The following is a 24,338-nucleotide window of genomic DNA, read 5'->3' as shown; positions in this document are numbered from 1 at the left end:
GAAATATCAATAACCTCAGATACGCAGATGACACCACCATTATGGCAGAAAGCGAAGAAGAACTGAAGAGGCTCTTGATGAAAGTGAAAGAGGAGAGTGAAAAAGCTGGCTTAAAACTAAACATTCAAAAAATTAAGATTATGGCATCTGGTCCCATCACTTCATGGCAAATAGATGGAGAAACAATGGAAACAGTGAGAGACTTTATTTTCTTGGGCTCTAAAATCACTGTAGTCGGTGACTGTAGCCATGAAATTAAAAGATGCTTGCTCCTTGGAAGAAAATCTGTGACAAACCTAGATAGTGTATTAAAAAAGCAGAGACATTACTTTGCCAACTAAGTTTATCTAGTCAAAGCTATGGTTTTTCCAGTAGTCATGTATAGATGTGAGAGCTAGACTATAAAGAAAGCTGAGTGCCGAAGAATTGATGCTTTTGAACTGTGGTGTTGGAGAAGACTCTTGAAAATCGCTTGGGTTGCAAGGAGATCAAACCAGTCAATCCTAAAGGAAATCAGTCCTGAATTGGAAGGACTGTTACTGAAGCTGCAATAGTTTGGCCACCTTATGTGAAGAACTGACTCATTGGAAAAGACCCTGATGCTGGGAAAGATTGGAGGCAAGAGGAGAAGGGGATGACAGAGGATGAGTTGGTTGGCTGACATCACCAGCTCAACGAACTTGAGTTTGAGCAAGCTCTAGGAGTTGGTGAAGGACAGGGAAGCCTGGCGTGCTGTAGTCCATGGGGTCATTAAGAGTCAGACACGACTGAGTAACTGAACTGAACTGAACACGGCAAGTGTCTTCCTTGACGAGGGTCAAACGTTTACCCACTGTGTTGGGAGCACAGTCTTAGCTACTGGACCATGAAGGAAGTCCTCCCCGCCCCCACCTTTTTAAAAATGTGTTTATTCACGAGGAGACACTTCACATGATAATCTTGCCTGAAATCATCTCTGAGAATTTTTTAATATATGTATGAAGGAATATTGTTTCCCCATCTAAAGGCTCATGGTAAATATAGTTTTCTCACAATGAAAATAACACCATCATTAAATCATGGTTTTATCTCACTGTCACCCTCTCGAGTTCTTCAGTAGAATGCGGTTTGCTTGGTTCATTGTGGTAGTTGACTATGAAGTTAACTTTGGTTTGCCTGAAATAGAAGATGATATGTGAGGTCAAAAAGCTCAAAACTGTATCCAGGAATTGGTGTTCCATACTGCACAATAATGTGGAAAAGAATTGAGCATTACTTACGTAAAAGGCTAGATTCAATATAATAGTATTTCAAAAGTTTAAAAACAAGCAAAACTAAACATATGTTAGGGATATATACCTGTGTGGTGAAACTAAATCTGTAAGAGAATGACCAAGAAGAAAAACTGAAGGCTCATTTGTGGTGAGAGAAGGATAATGGAATCAGGGAACATTTTACTGGTAGTTCTTAGGCTGGTTGGCACCATGGGGTCTTTTTATTTTCATGCTACTTAATTTAGACACACTTTTTGTAAATTCTTTAAAAAATAGATCAAGTACTTGAAAAAAGAAAAAATAGAGATAAAACTGGGACTCTAAAGCCAGTAGACTTGGTAAATTTCACTTTGTGTGAATACCATGCTTGTTACTGTTACTGCCAGGAAGAGTGGAGTTTTGAATTTTGAAATATGTTTAGATCTCTTTCCCAGAGCCCACAGTTAATAATGTAAATTTAGATATTTTAGGGAATCAGCAATGTGGGCTAACTTCATGGTATTTATGATGGAAATGAAATAAAGGAGTTGATTTATATTCTTGTTTATTTATCATTTAGGTGGGAGACCTACCTGATGCAGATATTAAACCTCCAGAAAATGTGCTATTTGTTTGTAAATTGAATCCAGTGACCACAGATGAAGATCTGGAGATAATATTCTCAAGATTTGGGCCAATAAGAAGGTAGTTTTTAGAATTAGTGAAAGATTTAGAGAAACTAGGTATTGGTGGTTTTCTAATGACATTTTTGATGAGTCTGAACTATAGATGAAATTTATACTAGTGAGTTTTACATATGAATATGTTGGATAGTAGGGAAGAAAACACGTGTGTATGCGTATGTGTAGATATGTGTGTGTGCGTGTTATAAATTGAGTGATTTTCTTAGAACACATACATTTCAACTTTAAAACAGGAAGTGAATAAAACAGTGTAAGTGTAGTTCTATAGTATTTTCAAAAACCTTCTTTAATATTTTAAATGTTTATCTCATTTAAATTCTCCCTAGAATTTCCAGCAACTTATTCCAAAATTAATTTTAATCTAAATTTTCTAAAATTTTTCTTTTGGTTAATTTTGCCTGTGTTATTAATGCAAAAGTTTTGAAGCTAGTATTTCTTTGAGAAAGGGAAGTATTTTATAATTGATTAAAAGTATGTTTAGAATTTCCTTTTATTTCATGTTTTTTCTTCTGTGAAGCCATTCTTTATTATTCCTATTGAAAGAAAACTTTTTCTCTAAAAGACTACCTGACTTTATTTTTCCACTCACTGATGGTAATCATCTTTATAAAAAATTCTTATGCTGTTACATCTTATTTTTATATTGGATGTTATATACTGATTTCCTGCTAAGGAATATGAGAATTAACCTCTGTTTCTATCCTACCCTGTTCATTCTCCCTGCCTGCTACTTTGGTTATGTCATAACTTTGGTTAAGTCTTTGTTCAATATTTACATTTTAATGTGTACTTAACATATTGCAACAGCTGAACCATGTGCTGTAATGTGATTGCTTTTCCTTTCACAATTTTTTTTTCCTCTCACAATGTTTTATATCCCTGTTTCATATCATGTTTTTAAAACGAGGCTTAAGATATATGAGCAAAAAGGGTTAAACCAATTGCGTTAAATTCCACCTTACTGGCTTTTCACTTGGTTATTAAGATGGATTGGTTCTATGTAATAGTTGTACTTATGGGATTAAATTTGAGCCTTGTTTATATTAAAATTAAAAAAAAAAACAAATCATAAGTTTACTAATAACATGCATATATATATGAATGTGTGTGCATTTTTCTGTAGTGACATTAGATAATCTATAATTCATTTGTATTTGACTAAAAATAAATTATGATTTAAAAGAATTTTTAGCAGTAATTTCCCTTTGCTAAAGAAAAATTAAATATTTTTATCTTGTTCTCCAGTGTTTCAGGAATTTAGGATTATAGGCCTGTATAGGGCATTCATAGTAGAATCTAGAAAACTTAGTTACTAGACAGGTCAATTATTTTAGAAAATAATTATTATTTAAGATATTTGAAGGAATATAATTCTGTGAATTTAACTTTGCCTTTTAATAATTGGCTTACTTTGTTTTTTACTTTTGAGAAGTAAGAGTGAATGCTCTCTATTTCTTTCTTTTTCCATACTTACTTTCAAGTTGTGAAGTTATCCGGGATTGGAAGACTGGAGAATCCCTGTGTTATGCTTTTATTGAATTTGAAAAAGTAAGTCATAGTATAGCTATCTTAAATTTGTATTTTTTGTTGTTGTTGTTCTATGGTGTTAAAAAGTGCAAAAATGTAGAGAACTTTTTCTGGTCTGTAAGATTAGGAAATTAGTTTGCTTTTTCTTTAACACCTAAGAAAAATAACTTTAATTATATTTGAATAGAGAGTAAGTTTAATATCTGTTAATGTTAGTATATGTACTTTTACTTATTTTGGGTTCAATATCAACCTGTGTGAATGTATCTAAAACTTTTTTAAAGTTTTAGGTAAAGTCCTTCACATTCTATAAATAAGTTTTCAGTGATATTTAGGTAGATATAATAATTGAGTAGTAGAAAGAAAACTAGTTTGAGTGTTATTATGATCTAGATATTAATTTGAACTCTGTCATTGACCAACTATTTTTTGATATTTGGCAGTTTATTTAGAATTCTTTTTTCTAGGCATTATTTTCCTTATAAATAAAATTTGAGATTTGGATTAGATAGTACTTTCGAGATCTATAATAGGAACGATAGCTTTTATTACTCAAGTAATTTTCTTTAAGCAAGTGTTATGCTCTCATTTAGGTCTCATAACTCTGAGACAGGCACTATCCTCCTTTTCTAAATAAGTAAACTGGGACACACAGTGGTAGCACGACTTGTTTGAAATGGTGCACCTAGTTAATGTCATAGCCTTCTGCTGTTTTATTTTCAAAGAAATAGTTAATAACTCAGTTAACACTCTTTGTTACAAGTATTAACTACCCATATTTGTAAAATTGTTCAGATTGAAAGCATTGTAAATACTCATATATTTAGTGTAATTCTTAAAAAATCATCAAATTTAAATGTGACTTATACAGTGGCTACAAATATTTGTATTCTAGTTCTTCTCTGCACTTTTCTTCATCTGATAAATAAATACCAAAACTGTTACTTACTCTTAGGATTTGAACTTAGATATGTCTGGTGCTGTTCCTACTACTTTGAGCCATTATGCTAGGCTATGTTATTTCTTTTTGTAACTTTGGACTGATGTATGTCCAATAGTAGCTCATCCTAAATTATAATTGTTCCAAAGTATTTGTCACATACCTTCTGTATTTCAGGTAATAGGTACTGCAACAGGCCCTTGGGGTTAAAATGTATACTGGAGGGTTGAGGAACACAGACACATAACAAATTATACCTAGACACTGTGTCAAGTGCACCAGAAATAATATTTACAAGGTACATTGCTGTCAGCAGAAAGGAGATCTCTCTACCTTTAGTTTGCTATGAATGTTTTTTTCTCATAGGGTTGTTATCAGAGTTAATTGAGGTAATAGATGCAAAGCATTTGGTGCATAAGTATTCAAAGTTTAGTTTTAGTAACAAGGAACTTTTTGTATTTTCAGTATTTATTCTGGCTGCAAACATCTTTTCCATAAAGATTTATGCTTGAGTTTTTATAATTACTCTCAGGAAGAAGATTGTGAGAAAGCATTCTTCAAAATGGACAATGTGCTTATAGATGACAGAAGAATACATGTGGACTTCAGCCAGTCTGTTGCAAAGGTTAAATGGAAAGGAAAAGGTTTGTTGTTCATCTTTATTTGTTTCTGTTTTGCTTTGCATTCTTGTGTGTGTGTGTGTATCTCCTTTGACAGTGCTATTAATTAGAAATGTTCAGAGATGTAACTCCTGCTGTTTGATTTTATGTAGCTGCTTTCTAGTGTCTAAGGTGGGTAGAGTGGTGTGGGTGTTTGTATTTTAAACTAATGAGGAATATATTTATTACATTTGACTTTTTATAAATCACTTATAATTACCCATTGCAGACATGACATGTTTCCTAAGTAATTATTATGACTTTGGTGGCTTGATTCCTCTAGATGCAAAACTTTCTTTTGGCCACACCGTGCGCTGTGCAGGATCTTAGTTCCCTGACCAGGGATCGATCCTGTGCCCTCTGCAGTGCAAACAAGGTCTTAGTCACTGTACTGCCAAGGAAGTCCATGATGCAAAGGCTTAATTCTTCCTTCTAAAGTTTGTTTGCTTTAGTTGTTATATATATATAGCTCAGATGGTAAAGAATCTGCCTGCAATGCAGGAGACCCGGGTTTGGTCCCTGGGTTGGGAAGATCCCCTGGAGAAGGAAATGGTAATCCACTCCAGTATTCATGCCTGTAGAATCCCATGGACAGAGGAGCCTGGTGGGCTACAGTCCATGGGGTCACAGAGAGTCGGACACAACTAAGTGACTAACACACACACACACACACACACACGGTACAAAATTGAAAAGATCAATGAAAAGGAGGTAGAACAAAGTTTCTTCCACTCCTACCCTCACCCACCCAATTTCCCTTACCAGAGGTAACCACAGCTACCTGTTTCTTTTGTAACCTTCCACATATATTCTTTGAATATATCTAATTATACATATTTATATATATATATATATGCTGCTGCTAAGTCGCTTCAGTCATGTCCAACTCTGTGCGACCCCATGGACTGCAGCCTACCAGGCTTCTCCATCCATGGGATTCTGCAGGCAAGAACACTGGAGAGGGTTACTGTTTCCTTCTCCAATGCATGAAAGTGGAAAGTGAAAGTGAAGTCACTCAGTCGTGTCTGACTCTTAGCGACCCCATGGACTACAGCCTACCAGGCTCCTCCATCCATGGGATTTTCCAGGCAGCAGTACTGGAGTGGGGTGCCATTGCCTTCTCCATATATATATACATGTAAAAAAAAGAAAGCATAACTGTTAGTCACTCAGTCATGTCTGACTCTTTGCTACCCCATGGACCATAGCCTGCCAGGCTCCTCTGTCCATGGAATTCTCCAGGCAGGAATACTGGATGGGTAGCCATTCTTGCCTGGAGAATCCCAGGGACAGAGAAGCCTGTAAGCTGCCGTCTGTGGGGTTGCGCAGAGTTGGACACGACTGAAGCAACTTAGCAACAGCAACAGCATAAGCCATTCCTTTCTCCAGGGGATCTTCCCGACCCAGGGATTGAATCTGGGTCTCCTGCATTGCAGGCAGATTCTTTACCGTCTGAGCCACTTATTTGATGTTTAGGATTTCATTTCATGTTTTCCCATTTATATAAAATATATTATATATGTGTGTATGTATATATATATATAATTGTCTCCTTTAAAAAAGAAACACACACATATGTATGTTTTCTCCGTTAGTAACGGAAAACAAATGGCTGCATGCTATACATAGTGTTTCCGTACCTTGCATTTTTCATTTAACAATATATCTAAGAGATAGTTTGTATCAGTATATAAAGTAACAGTTTATTCTTTTCAGTGGCTGTGTAGTGTTTGATTGAATTGTGTATCATAATTTATTGAACCAGTCCTGTTAAAGCACAGTCAAGTTTCTAATCTTTTGTTCTTCTGTGTACTATGTGCTATTCCTATACGTACTGACATTCCCCACAAATGCATATATATGTCAAATAAATTCCTCCTAGTAGTAGCATACAAAACTTAGGTAGAATCTGTGTATACTGAAATAATATGGGTTTTTGATCACTGATGCAGTGTGTTTAAAAGATTTCACTTTGGCAATTATTCACTATGTAATGCTAAATTTTACTAGGAATTCTAGGATTATTTTCTTTTTCTGTATAACACTCCATTTCTCATGGTTCTTATGAATGTTTTCCCCTACCCACATGTGATAATTGCAGCTTTGTGGTCAAAAGAATCAAATAATTGTGGTCAAAAGAATCAAATAAGTACGTTCAGGAAACATAGACAAACACTGACCTAATACATTATGGTTCTGGTCCTGTAGTACTGCCAAGTAGCTCTTCTGTGGAGCTGGTTTCCTGGAAAGCTAATTTAATTTTGTCATTTGGGATACATATGAAACAAATATAATTCTTCATTACAGAGAGGGAACTTGAAGCAGAATCTTGTGAAGTGATTTACCTAGGGTCAGGTTTACCCAGATTTAAACCAGTCCTGAATCTAAATTTCTCTCTCAATTTTCTTTTCTTCCTAACCCATCTACCCACTTTAGAAATAATACTGCCTTCCTAAGTAGGTTCAGTGTAGTTTATTTACAGTAAAATGTCATAGGAGACATGCTTCAGTTTCTTGTGTGCTGTCATAAACATGTAATTTGTTGTTAATCTCAGTTCATGTTGAGATAATTTTATGTATTATGTTTTCACATTTAAAAAATTGAGTGGTATCCTATGCCCTGGGCTTCCCAGGTGGCTTAGTGGTAAAGAATATGCCTACCATTGCAGGAGCTGCAGGAGACTTGGGTTTGATCCCTGCGTCGGGAAGATCCCCTGGAGGAGGAAATGGCAACCCACTCCAGTATTCTTGCCTGGAGAATCCCATGGACAGAGGAGCCTGGCCGAGTACAGTCCATGGGGTCACAAAGAGTTGGATATGACTGAGCGACTGAGCACACATCCTCTGTACCATTCACGGTGCTAAGTACTTTTCCTTAATAGCCTATGTGGTGATTCCAATAGCTCTGTGAAATGTTAATATTATTTTCAGTTCCTAAGTGAAGAGCATTTCAGAGAATTGAAGTTTCTTACCTACAACTTTTCACTGGAGTCAGAATTTGAATCCAGAATTTCTAACTTTAATCTGTTGCTCCAACTGTACTTCATCCATGGTGAGACTCCTAATGGCAAGCACATGGCAGATGCCTTTTCAGTGATGAAACCATGCCTATTTGTTACAGTTACCAGTATTTTAATTCTTTATGGTTGTTTGTTTCACATTTATATGAAACATTGTCTACTGGCTATTTCTGTTTCCAGAGCCTGAAATTGCCAAATAGGTTAATCTTGTCTTTGATGCTTACCCCTCTTTTTACTGTTTTTCTCTTTTGTTTAAATACCCTAGTGACAGTCAAGGAGTATATAGGTTTCTCAGTCAAAACACCTGCATACGTCAAGTTGGCTTTATTTGCGCATGCAATCTTGGACCCTTCTGTAGCAGGCCTTCCCCTCTGGAAACATTTCCTCACAGTAGTTGAGGGGGTGGGTCAGGCAGGTTAGTCAGCAGGTCTAGGACATAGACAGGAGCTTGATCCTCATCTGATAGAGACTAGGTTTGAGAGTAGAGAGGCTACATGGAATGCTCTCTGCTTTCATGCCCTGCTGTGGTAGGCCAGTTAACAATCCTGTTTTTCTGAAGAAAGTGTTAATTTCATTTTTGGCCCTTGGAAACAGTAAAGGTGCTCTTAAGAATTTCAGGGCAGAAACAGTTTATCTTTGGTGCTCTCTTCAACCCTTTCCTCTCACATCTCTTTAGTGAAAATCTGTACATTTCCTGCTGTCCCCTATTTGTTTGGTGCTCTGTTAAGATTTTGAGCACTGTCTCTTGACAAATTAGAGATCTTTAAACTCTCACTTCTTCTAAACATATAAGTCTCTCAGATCTCAGGTACAAGTCCTAAGCCCTCAATTTCCTTTGGGCCTAATGTTCTCATAGACTTAATGGCTCTACTTAAACCCTGCATTATTTTCCAGTGGTTGTATTCTTTGTGTAATTTGGGATTTGAAAATTTGGTGTTGTAATATTCATATATATCATTAGGGGGCAGCATATCACTACCTAACTAAATGGATTTCTGATTTCAGTTAAAATAATGGTGAAGAATGAATTACCTTGGTACTTTTGTTTTCTTCTCAGCCTTTTGTATCCTCTGATATATGTGCTTAGTTGCTCAGTTGTGTCCAACTGTCTGCGACCCATGGACTGTAGCCCACCAGGCTTCTCTGTCCATGGGATTCTCTAGGCAAGAATACTGGAGTGGGAAGCCATTCCCTTCTCCAGAGGATATTCCCAACCCAGGGGTCGAACCCTGGGTCTCCTGCATTGCAGGCGGATACTTTACCGTCTGACCACCAGGGAAGCCCCCCCCCACCCCCGCCTTGATATATATGCCACTTATAAAATAGTTCTTATGTATACCTCTTATAATTGTTATTCTTGATTAATCAGGTGATTTTTCTAAGCTCTTTTTTCTTTTTTAAATAGGTGGGAAATACACCAAGAGTGATTTCAAGGAGTATGAAAAAGAACAGGATAAACCATCTAATTTGGTTCTGAAAGATAAAGTAAAGCCCAAACAGGAGTATCCTTCACAAGAACTAGTTGGTCCGTATGTGTTGACCTTCTACTCTGGAGAGTACAATGTGGTACTATCTTATGAAAAGACGATAGAAAACACGGCACCTGAATCCAGATGCTCTGTGATGAAATCAGTTTCTCTCTTTTCACCATTTTATATATGTATACTTTGTTTTTCAATATATTCTTTGTTGTGGGGAGAAAGTTAGGGTTGAGAAATTTTAAGCCTAATTCTTTTACCTCCCTACACTTAGGTTAAGGTTACCACTTATTTTCAGAAGATCTGCAGGTAAGGGTTGTATTTTATATATATAATCTTAATGTTTTAAATTTCTCACAGAAATTTATTATAGCTAAGCTAAACCCTTTGTAGTGGTGGTGTTTAGTCACTAAGTCATGTCCGACTCTCTGTGACCCCGTGGACCGCAGTATGCCAGGCTTCCCTGTCCCTCTTTCTGCAGGATACACTGTCAGTGTAGCAACACATATTTATTGCACTCCTACTGTGTGCAAGAGTTGACCTCTATAGGATTAAAAAGAAATCCAGAGACTTGACTCTTTATAGATTTGTCCAAGTTTTAGGTTGAGACAAGTAAGAAGCAATGAAACATACTTTTTATATGATGTCATTTTAATTTGTTCATTGATACTCTCATTATAAACCTATCACTCCACACGTGGTTATTTCTTTTGCAGTTCTTTCTGGTGAGTGGTTTCTTTGTTTCCTAGTTTCTATTGGTGTTTTAGGGATACTCTTTCCCCATACTGTGTAAACATTTTTTTCCCCAAGAATTCATCGAGGAAAGATGAATATCAGGTTGACCTGTTGTGTATTTATTTTTTATTGTATTGGCTGCCTGCAGTGCCGTCCAGAGTCGGACACGACTGAAGCGACTTAGCAGCAGCAGCAGCAGTACACAAAGCATTGTAAGGTGTTAGAGCTGGATAATGTCTGGAGTGTACTGACATAATCAGCACGAGGGAAGCTTTCATGTGCAAACAAACCAGACAGTAAACTAAGATTGGTCTGAAAAGATGAACATTTGAGGGCATGTGATTGAAATCTTAGAATCATAAAAGGTATGGATAGATACACCTGAGGTTTATTCACCAAATCTTCGAAATTAAATTGAGGCAAATCACTAGAAACTGCAGCTGAAAGAGGGGTGTGTGTAGGACAAATGAAAAGGAGTGTAAAGTAGAAGGAGCATATTCTGCTCATGGGTGTTCAGGCTGAGAAGGAAGGCTACCTAGTATAAGAGTGTTTTACATTCAAGGTGATAGATTGCTAAGAGTTAAGAAAGAAACTAGGCATGTTTAAGAATCAGTACCTAGCCCAGTGCTGTCTAACGAGACTTCTGCAGTGATGGAAATGTGCTGTATCTCCCCTGTCCAGTGTGGCTACTAACTACATGTGGTTAGCGAGCGTCTGAAGTGGAATGAGGAACAGGATTTTATAGCTTGTTTGATTTTCATTAATCTGAATTTAAGCCACTTCCCATAGCAAGTATTGAACAGTGTTGCTTTAACCCTTTGAAGCTGATACAGAAGATAGGCATGTCCTGGTGCAAACCATGTGTTCAGAGACAGAATATTGAACAAGAGAAAGGAATTCATGAATCTGACCTAGTGGAATGATCTTTATGTTCTTGGTAATTGATAGGTTTCATTTTAGCAAGACATTTATTGTCTCAGGTATAGTAATAGAGGAACAGAACATATGTTTTCATATATATTTTCACATATATTACTTTATTACTATGGTGAACAAGGGGGATTCTGAAGATTATCTAAATACTGATAGTCAGAAAGACATGGGATGTACTTTATAGATCATGAGAGAGAAATTACTATAAAACTATTAATAAGATTCAAAAATAGAGGTAGAAGAGGGAACTAGACCTTGGGAAGTAATTGGAGAAAAGAGGTCAGGGGGATCACGAAGTAGCATTTTGGAGAGATTTGACATCTTCTAAGAGTCTTGATGGTAGTAGTGAGTAGAAGATAGTGGATGAGCTAGGAAAGAAGAGAATGAGTGTCTTAGTATTACAAGTAATTAGCCAATACTTATTTGGTTGTTACATGCCCAGAGAAGTTTAGCTATGAAACGTGCCCCCTGCCCACGTGGACCTTGTGTTGTATATTGGAGTTGGGGGGAAGAACAGACATTAAATAATCACCATTAATTAAATATGTCTAGAATGTTGCAAAGAAGTACATCTGTGGGATAGTTCAGTTCAGTTTAGTTCAGTCGCTCAGTCGTGTCTGACTCTCAGGGTCTTTTCCAGTGAGTCAGCTCTTCACATCAGGTGGCCAAAGTATTGAAGTTTTAGCTTCAACATCAGTCCTTCCAATGAACACCCAGGACTGATCTCCTTTAGGATGGACTGGTTGGATCTCCTTGCAGTCCAAGGGACTCTCAAGAGTCTTCTCCAACACCACAGTTCAAAAGCATCAATTCTTCGGCGCTCAGCTTTCTTTATAGTCCAACTCTCACATCCATACATGACTACTGGAAAAACCATAGCCTTGACTAGACAGACCTGTGTTGACAAAGTAATGTCTCTGCTTTTTAATATTCTGTCTAGGTTGGTCATAGCTTTCCTTCCAAGGAGTAAACGTCTTTTAATTTCATGGCTGCAGTCACCATCTGCAGTGATTTTGGAGCCCCCCAAAATAAAGTCAACCAGTCCATCCTAAAGGAGGTCAGTCCTGGGTGTTCATTGGAAGGACTGATGTTGAAGCTGAAACTCCAATACTTTGGCCACCTGATGCGAAGAGCTGACTCATTGGAAAAGACCCTGATGCTGGGAAAGATTGAGGGCAGGAGAAGAAGGGGACGACAGAGGATGAGATGGTTGGATGGCATCACCAACTCAATGGACATGGGTTTGGGTGGACTCCGGGAGTTGGTGATGGACAGGGAGGCCTGGTGTGCTGCAGTTCATGGGGTCGCAAAGAGTTGGACATGACTGAGTGACTGAACTGAACTGAACTGAACTGAAAAATAAAGTCAGCCCCTATTTCCACTGTGTCCCCATCTATTTGCCATGAAATGATGGAACCAGATGCCATGATCTTAGTTTTCTAAACATTGAGCTTTAAGCCAACTTTTTCACTCTGCTCTTTCACTTTTATCAAGAGGCTCTTTAGTTCTTCTTCACTTTCTGCCATATGGGTGGCGTCGTTTGCATATCTGAGGTTATTGATATTTTTCCCAGCAATCTTGATTCCAGCATGTGCTTCTTCCAGCCCAGTGTTTCTCATGAGGTATGGGACTTATAATAGAGGTGAGGGGTCAGAGGATCCTCAAATGATACTGTAAGTAGTGACATTAAAGCTACAACAAATATGGGGAGATGAGGGCTGAGGTGGGGTACTGTTTTCTTTAACTCTGGTCCATTATTTAAGGAATACAGTTTACATCTTCCCCCAGGACAGTCCAAGTATAATCATACACATACACGCAGAATTGAAAGACAAGTTTATAAAATACTATTTTTATTAGATTCCATGTACTCTGTTTTCTGGTCTATGTTATTTTAAAATGCTGGCTTTCAGTGACCCACTAAATGGATTTTATACCCTGTTGAGTAGCAATTAGAAATACTCAGGAACTCTGATGCACTTGGAACAGAGCAGCATGTGTAGAGCAAACACTGAGGTGAAATCATAGGCAAGGGCTATTGGATTTGTATTCGGAAAAGGAGACTATCCTTAAGGTACCGTGGAAACACTGTTACACGGACTAAAGGAAGAAGGAAGTTGGAGATAGTGGGGTAATGATAGAATGGTACAGGCTGGTTAGCTGTCGCCAGCCGTCTTGTGAGAAGCCAGAGGGTGCAGTGTTTTCCTACTCCCTGAGGGAGCATAGAGCTGTGGCCTGGTGAAAAGAGACGTGAAACTCCAGTCCTAAGGGAAGTGTGTTTGCTTTTACTCTAGTCCTACACGCCACTAAAATAGTTCTGTGTTTTGGGCTTCCTCCTAATCTTTTTTTGAAAACCACTATTCTAGTCTTGCCTGTTTTAGGGTTTAAGATTATTGTTAGAGAGGTCTTAATAGTTTTACATTTTTTCTCATTCTCAGATATTGTAGTTTATTAAACACATTTATAAATTGAAGCATACATTATTATAATTTTTATAATATATTTATGTGAAATTAAGAAAGATTCACTCATAGTTCTACCATTTAGGCAAATGATACGTTTTATTTTTCCTTGTTCCTTTCAAATCTTGATCTTTTACGAAGTTTCATAGTTACATACAATTTTTGCTTCAGGCTGTTTTAACTTATAATTTTTTATAGACACCGTGCCAGGTCATTTAACAGCATTCATTTGTCGTTGTTAATAACTCCCTTTATAATTCCACGTTGCAGTGCTCTGATGTGTTTATGTGTACCTTTATTACTAGGCGGCTTATTCTCAGTTTCTGTTATTTAAGATAGATCCTGTTATGTATGCAGTCGGGCCTCTGCATCTGCAGGTTCTGCATCCGTGGGTCTCCAACTGCAGATGGAAAATATTCAGTAAAAATATACCAGAAAGTCCCCAAAAGCAAAACTTCCATTTGCTGTGGAGGCAGCTAGTTATTTATGTAGCATTTACATTGTATTTACATCTATTTACATCACATTTACATTGCGGTAGGTTTTATAAGTAATCTAGAGATGATTTGGAGTGTAAGGGAGCATGTGTGTAGGTTATAGGCAAACACTATGCTTTTTATATAAGGGCCGTGAACATCTGTGGCGTTTGGTCTCCTTAGGAGGTCCTGGAACCAACCCCGGTGGACAGTGAGGGACAGCTGTGCCGTTATTCACTTAACTTACTGTCACTTCAGTTTTTTATGAATTCTTATTTGAATTTCAACATGATAACTGTTGATATGCCTTGCTAAATTTTCTCCTATAGGACTGAAATTACACTCGAAGAGTCACGTGAGTGTATTTTCATCTTACATAGCTTCTCTGGCATTGGGGTTTATAATGTCTTAATATTTTCAAGTTAAATATGTGCCTCATTTTCTAAGTTTAAATGTTTTCATTATTGACAAATAGGTTTCCTTGTTTTTTTAATGCTACTTATATTTTTCATTTATGAAATCAATTTTTCCCCTGTATTTTTTGCCCACTTACCCATTATAAACTGTTTATTTGAAACAAGAGTTCTTTCCATTTTTCCTGCCTGTGTAATGAAGTAAAATATGAATTAGTTTTGTTTTAGAAATATATTCTATGCTCTGAGATGCTTTTTGCTTTAAAAAGTTGTCTTTAGCCTCATGGCCTCCTTTGTTGACCAGATTCTCATGTTTTGATGTATTATCTGTGTCAGTTCTCACATTTGTCCTTAACTAGTTGCTCCAGTGCCAAATACGAACTTGTACTAGATGAGCAGGCAGAAGACTCAAAGGCAGGTCACTCACACACAAGTAAAAAGCACAAGAAGAAGACCCGCCACTGCTCTGAAGAAAAAGAAGATGAGGACTACATGCCAATCAAAAATACCAATCAGGTACGTACTGTTATTCAGACTCAGCTGTAGAGAAAGACATACATCTTAATGATGTAATTTAGGAATAAAGGTATGCTTCTGAACAGGGATGGATGCGTTCTTAATTCTTAAGATGTAGAACGGTTTTACTCGGGTAATGAAACTTTAATTTCAAGAATATATATAACAGATTATAAAAGATTGTTTTCAGAATAACTTAACATGTCATATAGTTCCACATTGTGAAGCAAGAATGATTTTCATCCCTATTAACACTTACTCATTCCCATCAAAAACAAGTGTGGTTATTGTAAAAAAAAAAAAAAATCCTTCTAATTTATCATGTTAATTTATTACCAGGTGTTATGTACAGCACTTATAGCTCTTGAGGTTTTAGAACCTGAAAAAAACATTTATGCCCTCCCATATGGTATATATGAAATAAAAGCCACATTAAATAGTTAGCTTGATCATCCCCAAAGCTTTCCTAAACAGTAAATTTTCTAAGACAATGATAATAAAAATTCCCCAAAGAAAGTAAATTATAAAGAGAAGAAATCATTTCCAACCTGCAGTTTGGCTCTGAGTTAATTGAAAAGCAGATTACATTACAACCCCTTGCTCTGGTTTTTACCACACGAGGACCTTTAAACTGGGCCTGGTAGATGAGGAAGCGTTTAGTTGGGGAGGTTGGGGGAGCTCACGGCAGTGGGCATGTCAAGCAAAGACACAGATGGAGAGATGCAGTGTGACTGGCAGAGTAAAGGTTTTGTCTGTCAGAAGAGCTAGGTTTGGGTTCTTTACCAGCTGAGCCACAAGGGAAGCCCAGATTCCTACATTGCTGATCATTAATGTGACCTCATCACGTAATTTAAACTTTCTTGAGCCATGGTTTCCTCCTCTGTGAAATTGAGATAATATTTGTCTCAGGCACGTTGTTAAGATTAAGTGGAAACAAAAAGTGTGTGTGCAAACATTTTCTACATTGGCTGTAACTATTATTTTTACAGTCAGTATGTTTTAAATCACTTGGAATCATTTCTCTCTGTGGTAAGGCCATTAACTGGATTCACATTTCAGTTGTTCCTTTTGATGTTTACAGATCGCTTAAAATATTTTCTATTGTAGTTTGAAAAATTGTGTGCTTCCAAAGTGAAGTCTACAAAGTGGTACACATATGGCGCCTAGCTACTATCCCTGTCCTCTCCCCCTTTTCTTCTTTCCCCAAAGGTAACCATTTTATGTGTTTTATGGTTTTTTTCTTCATTTTAAAAAATGACAGCAAATGCATGTTTTATATGTATTAGCACCCTATTCTCTAGACAGCATATCCTCCTACTCCTTGCTGTCATCCAGCAAGGATCTACTTTCTCTTCTTTCAGTTGCCCTTTTGCTATTTAAAGATTCCCATCATTCATGCCCTACTCTCTGTTTTTAAGTTACACCCTTGTCAATCCCTCCAGTAATCCTCACATGAATCAGTGATAGTAATGTCTCTTGCGTCCTTGTAATGCGAGGTGGATGCTATTGTCTCTGTTCACAAGCAGGTGAAAGATAGAAAGGTTAAGCTACTTGCCAGTGTCTTAATGCAGCCAGTGAGTGGTGGAACCACAGTGTAAATCTGGACCTGGACCCCTACTGCTGTTCCTCTTACCTGGAATGTATTCCTGTCAAAATTCTTTCCTAAATCTCCTTCCCTGAAATATATTCCTGCCAGCAGTTTTCTTTGCTAAATCCAATTGTGAATTCTAATGTAGCTTGTCCCGTAGTATAATATTCCAGTGTCATCTAATAGGAACATCTCCCTATTAATTTTTATACTCTTATTAATTTAGCCACTGATCACCTCAACATCTTTTTTAATGGTAGCTATATCACATTTCTATGAATATTTAGCATGTTTTCCACTAAAACTCTATAATGATGCTAAGTCCCATGAGTTGCCACAGCTCCTCATCTTACACTTGTACATGGAATCCGTGATAAATTTAGGCCTGAAATACATGTTGATGTGTTTGAGATAATCAGCAGTCTTAAAAAAATGTGAAAATGGGCTGCATTTCAAGTCTGTGGTTCTCACGTTTGCACCCCTGCCTTTCTGTGAGTCTTTCTTTGTCTTGCTATTTGATTACTTAAGACTTTACAGTAACAGCAGCAAATGTCCTTCCCTTTTGGCAATAATATTCTAACTTTATCTCTTCCCTTGAAGTGTATTAAAGCAGTTGTTTTTGGTTTTATACTTTGATTTAATAATGTAGCTGCACTGATTTTCTTTTCCTTCTAATAAAATAGCATCCATATTTAAGATTTCAGTGGGCCCAATTTTTTCTGTTATTCTGCTTTTTATCCTTTCAAGTTTAATCTCAAAAGTATTACGTAATCATTAAAGGAAATTTTCAGTGCTAGGTAATTTTCAGGTACAGCTCAAATTTTCCTATTTCTTGGTCTTTTTGCTTGGTGAGCTTAGTTTCCTAAGAATGCTTTATTTCTTCAAGTGCTTTGTTTTTTATTGACTGACAGCCTTACTGTTCAATTTGAAATCTGTTTATAATTTTTCCACCTCATGTCTTAAATCCAGAGATGGTTACTGTGTTCTTGAGGTTTGAGTTTTACTGGGGTTACAGGAAATGAGTACTCAGCCGTGGCTGCCTGGCTGAGAAGCATCAGATTGCTTGCCTGTCCTCCTCTGTGGCTTTCATAGGTGTTCAGTATTCTTATAATCTGTTTTTGTTATTTTAATCATTTAATATTATTTTAGTGATTTAGATGTGACTAAATCTCCAGTTTACTGCCAGAGACCTCAGCAAAGGTTGATTTTTTAATTTTTTGACTACTCTACAGAAGTCATTGGCTCAGTTAAGTTGATTGCCTTAAACTGGCCTTTATGGTATTCTTTCTTTTTTTTTAGCTGCATGCTTGTTTAATCATCATGTCTTATTTCTTAAATCTATAAAATGAGTAGAATTTCTAAAAACCCATACTGGAGATGACTTAGAGCTCATCTCAGTCGTTTCCCTTACCTTAGATATGAAGATCCTGACCCCACAAGCCCATGGACTTACAGTTTAGTAGGAGGACTGAAACTTTAACATTTTTTAAAAATTCAGTCAGATATGGTATTTTTTTCCATTACTGACCCTTTTTAAGTTTTATATGTAAAGTTACTGATCAGTTAAATAACTTTCTCCAGTGTATGTCCATCTCTAGAGTCTCAGTTTCCTTATATCTAGAATGAGGATAACATTGTACTCTGTGAGCACTGAGCACTGTGCAGACACATACTTGGATCTGTTCTAATATGGCTTCACCTAAACTTTTCTCCTTCATGCATACAGTGCTCAGTCTTCCTTGCTTTCAGTTTTCACATACACTTCTTGCATTAGCCTTCTTGCAGCCAATCCAAGCCCTAACTCACTCATCCTTTGAGGCTCATCTCAAGTCCTTTTTAGTTTCTCTGTAAACCTTCACTGATAAATCTAACCTCAAGAGGATTTGTTTGACACCTTTCCTAAATGGCAAAGACCATTCGAACCTAGAACTGCCTGACTTCAGAGCTTGTGTAGCTTTGAAAACTAAGCCAAGTAGGAGAGGCTTTAAGATTTCAGTCCATTTCAGATTTTCAGCTTCCTCAATTTTTTTCAAAAAGAATTAAGTACTGTGTAATCTCTTTCTTATTTTAAACACTCAAAGCATGTAAGTGCCTGTTGGTATAATAGTGTGCTGAAGACTTTATAGGATTATCCATCAGTTAAAACAGTCTCTCCATTTAAGAAGTTTATTGCCTCAACCAGCGCTTGCTGTACAGTCAGAATAGTACATACATATTTACATTTTGTGTATGTTACAGGAAGAACAAAAAAAGTCTTTTTCCTAGGGAGGTCACATTTTGCTCAAAAATAATTGGTAAAAGTTTAAGCTGAAACGCCTACTCATTTTCTACCTCTGGGACTCTTAACAGAATGATAGGAACTATTAGCATTGTGGGAAATCGTGAATCAGTTTATAGGAGGTCTTCCACAAATGCTTTGGCATGTGACAGTCTTGTTAGGTCTGTTTTCCCGTACTGCAGTCCCTGTAATAAGCATAATGTTTAGTATCTGGACATTATATGGAATAATTGTGAATCATTTCCTTAAAACCCAGTCCATAACCATAGGTATTCATCACTTGGATTTTAAACCTTGATATTTGCATCTACTGTAATAATGTCTAAGGTAATAGATTTGGGCACTTGGGAGTTCAGTCCTCAGAATTTCCCCTTTCTTTTGAGAAATCTTTTAAGAAAGTTGAATTTTATCAATTATTCTTGAAAGAGCATTGGCTCTGATATCTTTAGATTTCAGCCACTTGCTGAGATACTCGTTTTGATCAAGGATAAAACATAAGCAGAGATAGAGTTGTTGTGCTGTAACTAGCCCTTTTCTGTATGGAAAAGTTACTGTTGCTACTTGAGGGGCTTCTCTGGTGGCTCAGATGGTAAAGACGGTTAAGAATCCACCTGCAGTCCTGGAGACCTGGGTTCAGTCCCTGGGTCAGGAAGATCTGCTGGAGAAGGGGATGGCACCCACTCCAGTATTCTTGGCTGGAGAATTCCATGGACCACTGCTATTTAGTTATTGAAAATAGAAGCAAATGTACCCACTTTGTCATCTTTGGGGCAGTGAATTCTTTTTTAAAGAACTGTGTCAATAATGATTTTAATAAAACATTTATCGGCTATGTTAATAATGATTTTGTTAAAAAACATTTAGTCTAAACAAGAAACTTTATTTAAAGATTTAGAGAGAAGCTGTTATAAAAAATACTTTAAAAACAATTGCTCAGACCCAAGTATTCAGAATCTGTTTTCTCTCCTCTTTAGACTGATTGACCTGTCTAAAATCTCTTTTGGATATGTTATTTAAATGATGTCTTCTTTATAGCTTTCTTAATGGGGATTTTCGTAGTTTCATTGTAGATCAGTGATGGAACCGCATTTTGGGGGAGGGGGGAAGGAGGGAGTGGAACGATGGCTGTGCATAACCAGAATTCTTGGTATTGCAATTTTGCCCAAAGACTTATTTCAACTGGGCTATTTCAGTTCCTTGTTTTTAGATGTGATCTTTCAGTTCAGCTGAAATAGTAGATACAAAGCAGTGAGATCAATGAGAAAATGGTTAACTCTTTTTCTGAATTATTTTTGCTTTTTAATTTACAGGGTTCTTGGCATTAGTGGTAGTGTTCCAATCTGACCTGTTAAAACTGCTTGCTAATGGGAGACATGTCTTAAGTTTTGTGAATTGATAGTACCTACAAAATGATTATTTTACTGTTTCACTTATACCTCTCTATTTCTTTGATAGGATATCTACAGGGAAATGGGCTTTGGTCACTATGAAGAAGAAGAAAGTTGTTGGGAGAAGCAAAAGAGTGAAAAGAGGGACCGACCTCAGAATCGAAGTCGTAGCCGATCTCGAGAAAGGGACGGCCACTATAGTAACAGTCACAAATCCAAATACCAGGCAGATCCCTATGAAAGAGAAAGGAGTAAAAAGAGAGACCGAAGCAGGAGTCCCAGGAAATCCAAAGATAAAGAAAAATCCAAGTACAGATGAAAGTCGAAGAATCAGACATGAGTGCTAACGTATTTACTCTTGTATAACTTGGAGTACCAGATGTTCAGATTTTGTATGAGAGCAGTTAAAGACTCTGCTTGTTATTTTTTTTCATAGTAGGATTATGGCCCTTTTAGATTAATACTGATTGTGTAGGGCGCTAAAAGACATAAAGAACATTTTCTTTGTATACTTTTTTACACTAATTTTATTGTTATACATAAATCAGTAGTTTTCATTTTTAAAGTCTTTCATATTTTCAGTCTTTATCTTTAATGAAGTATTTTATACCTGCAAAAATACACAATCATGTATATATAAGGTATAAAGAATAATAAATGTCCATGTACCAATCAGCCAACTTAGGAAATGAATATTGCTGGCATTTTAAAAGTGCCCTCTCCTCAAATAATTATTATTTTGAACGTTGTGTTTGTCATTCTCTTGCTTATTACAGTTCTACAACATATGTAAATATCCCTAAATGAAGTACTAAGTTTTGTATTTTTTTGAATTTTATATAAATGGTATAATGTGTGTTTACTTCTGTGACTGGCTTTTTTCAACTTGGTGTCTTCTAAAAGTCATTCATTTTTATTGCTATACTGTATTATATGACACGTCCGTAATTTATCCATTCTTCCGTTGATGGATGTTTGGGGTTTTGGTGTTTTGTTTTTTTTTTTTTTGCTGTTGTACACAATGCTGCTATAAACATTCTTTAGGAATAATTTGCTTGGTCATGTGATATGGATATTTTCATCTTTATAAGATAATGCCAAATTATATTCTGCAGTGGCTGTACCAGTTCATACCCCTAGGCACTATTTGAATTACCTTTGTTTCACATGGTAATATTTCACATCATATATCATGTCTAGTACTTGCTAATTTCAGACTTTTTAATTTTGCCAATCCAGTGGCTGTTAAGTGGTATATTATTGTAGTTTCCAGCAAGAACACTACTATTATTCTTACATTTGTTCTTCTGTATAAAGCTTTTTTTAAATTCTTTTTCTCTGGTTGCTTTAAAGGTTTCTCTTGATCACTGCTGTTAAGCACTTTGATTATGATGTGCTTGGTATAGTTTTTGTTTGTTTGTTTTCCCCTTCATGTTTCTTCTGCTGGGACTGTTTATCTGTAGGTTTATGGTTTTCACCAAATCTGGAATTTGGGGGGCTTTTTCATTTTTTGGGTTTTTTTTGGTCTCTGTCCTTCATTTCTTTCCCTCTGGGACTGTTAATTGTGTGTTAGACCACCTGACACTGTCTCGCAGCAAGCACTCTTGTGCTCTGTTTTGTTTTTTCTTTGTCTTTTTTTTCCTCTGTCTTCCAGATTGGTTTCAGTCACTATGTCCTCAAGTTCATTAGCCTTTTCTCCTGAAGTATCTAATTTCTTATTAATCCTATCCAGTGTATTTTTCACCTCATACATTATATTTTTAATCTTCAGAAGTTCCATTTGGGTCTTTCTTAATATCTTCCGTGTCTCTCCTTCCAGACTCCTGCTTTCCTCTTTTTTTTTTTGTTTGTTTGTTTTTTGTTTTGGACATCTGACATGTTATTTGTAATTACTATTTTGACCATTCTATCATCTACCATTTCTTGTCTGTTTCTATTGATTTTTTTACCCTGTCATTATTAGGTTGTAATTTTCTTCTTTGCATGCCTGATAATTTTTGGATTTTACATTGTTGGATGCTGGAGCTTATTCCTTTAAATATGTTGAGCTTTGTTCTGAGAGATAGTTACTTAGAAGCAGTTTGATCCTTTCATAGCTTGCTTTTACACTTAATGATCTAGGACCAGAACAACCTTTAATCTAGAGCTGGTTTTGCTCACTACTGAGGTAATAACCCTTCTGAATAAGCCTCCTTCTTGCCTGGTTTATAATGAGTTTTCTCCACTCTGGCTATGGAGAATGAGAACTATCCTGAGCCCTGCATGAACTTGAATTTTACCACTTATTCCTTTCTGGTGGTTCTTCCCCACCTTTGGGTGGTTTTCTTAAGTGTATACACTGTTTAGCTGAAGCCTCAGGGGAACTCTGCAGATCTGGAATTCTCCCTTTGTAGCTCCCTCCTCTCTCCAGCACTCTATGTATGTATTAGTCGCTTAGTCGTGTCCAACTCTGTGACCCCATGGACTGGGGCCTGCCAGGCTTCCCTGTCCATGGGATTTCCCAGGCAAGAATACTGGAGTGGGTTGCCGTTTTCAGTAGTCTGCCCCACAGATTTTACCTTGGTGTCCTAAACGCCCCACCAGGGGAACGCCCGGGCTCTCCCTGTGGTCAGTTCGGGCAGTGGTAGGGCTTTCCCTGTTTGTTCTCCTCTCAAGAGTCACTGTCCTGCACAGTTGTCCAGTGTCTGAAAAAGTCTGTTGTATATGTTTTGTACAGGTGTCGCATTGGTTAATGTGGAGAAGGGAAATCCTGCCCCTGTTGCTCCATTTTGGCCAGAGCGGAAGTCTCGTTTGAATGTGCATTTCCTAAATGCTAACAAGGTTGAGCGAGCTTCTTTTCATGTATATTCATTTCCTGAATGCTCTCAGTGAAAAGCTTATTTCTTGTCTTTTGTGCATTTTATGTTATTGCCTTTTTGTTTCCTTAAGGAATTAGATTGTGGATACTAGTCCTTTTTTACTACTAAATGTTGTAAACATTTCTCGCCGTTCTTGGTTACATTTTCACTTGTTGATGCCTTTGGAAGAGCACAAGTTGTAAATTGCGCCTCCCCCACCTTTCTCCCCAAACTTTTTAATATGAAAGGTTTCATACATGTGTAGAAACACAAAAACATAACAAACCTCCATATATATTCCATCCAGATTAAACAGTAACATTTTGTGGTTGAATAATTTTAAAGTAAATTGAAAACATGATATTTCACCTTTCAGTATTTCACCATGCATTTTCTACAAAGTGTCCTCTGTAACCACAATAGTATTGTCACACTGAAAACAAACAACAATCTCATATTATGTAACACATACTCAGATTTCTCCCACTGTCCCAGGGATGTCATTTTTTGGTGTTGATTTGTTTTTAAACCCAGGCTCAACCATGCTTCATGTAGGGCTTGTTATTGTCATTTTATTCTCTTGGTCTAAAAGAGTTTCCTGCTATCCTTCCACCCCAACCACTTTTTTTTTTAAATGAGATTGAAGAGTTCAGGCCAGTTGCTTTGTAGAATATTCCACATTCTGAAATTATTTGATGATATCTTCATGGTGTCCTCCCATCCTTTCTACTTTTTATAAGCTGTGAGTTAAGTCTAGATATTTGATTAAAATTAGGTTATGCATTTTAGACAAATTTTTAAGTTTAATGTCAAATTTATTAACCTTTCCCTATATGTTTTGTGCTTTTTGTATTTTGTTGAAGAAATCCTTAATAAAGATATTCTGCTATATTCCAAAAGTATAAAGTTTTGTTTTTTACATTCAGTCCACATTGAATTGTTGGTGTGTATGTGTATGATGTGATAATAGGGATTTAAATTCACTTTCCCCCCGCAACATATGGCTCTAATCAGTTGTCCAAAATCTATTATGAACTGAAAGTAGCTCAGTTGTATATGACTGTTTGCGACCCCATGGACTATACAGTCCATGGAATTCTCCAGGCCAGAATACTGGAGTGGGTAGCTGTTCCCTTTTCCAGGGGATCTTCCC

General features: G+C 36.8%; 1 protein-coding gene across 2 annotated transcripts in view; it reads left to right on the top strand.

Annotated features, from left to right (window-relative positions):
* Window positions 1-24,084, top strand: part of PPIL4 (peptidylprolyl isomerase like 4) — a 40,658-nt gene extending 16,574 nt beyond the window's left edge. For both annotated transcript variants that reach the window (XM_086318239.1, XM_086318238.1), the window contains exons 8-13: window positions 1,813-1,937; window positions 3,418-3,484; window positions 4,936-5,047; window positions 9,487-9,583; window positions 14,947-15,094; window positions 20,416-24,084. In XM_086318239.1, the coding sequence (XP_086174365.1) occupies window positions 1,813-1,937; window positions 3,418-3,484; window positions 4,936-5,047; window positions 9,487-9,583; window positions 14,947-15,094; window positions 20,416-20,667 (801 nt within the window). In that variant the 3' untranslated portion in view covers window positions 20,668-24,084. The remainder of the gene's footprint in view (window positions 1-1,812; window positions 1,938-3,417; window positions 3,485-4,935; window positions 5,048-9,486; window positions 9,584-14,946; window positions 15,095-20,415) is intronic.
* Window positions 24,085-24,338: the final 254 nt, after the last annotated feature.

This window comes from Bos grunniens, chromosome 9, assembly GCF_055505025.1.
Source record: "Bos grunniens cultivar Pamir isolate PY7600 chromosome 9, Bosgru_T2T1.0, whole genome shotgun sequence".
In the NCBI taxonomy this organism is placed as follows: Eukaryota; Metazoa; Chordata; class Mammalia; order Artiodactyla; family Bovidae; genus Bos; species Bos grunniens.
Note: the sequence above shows the minus strand (reverse complement) of the source record. Positions and strands in the feature narration are given on the sequence as shown.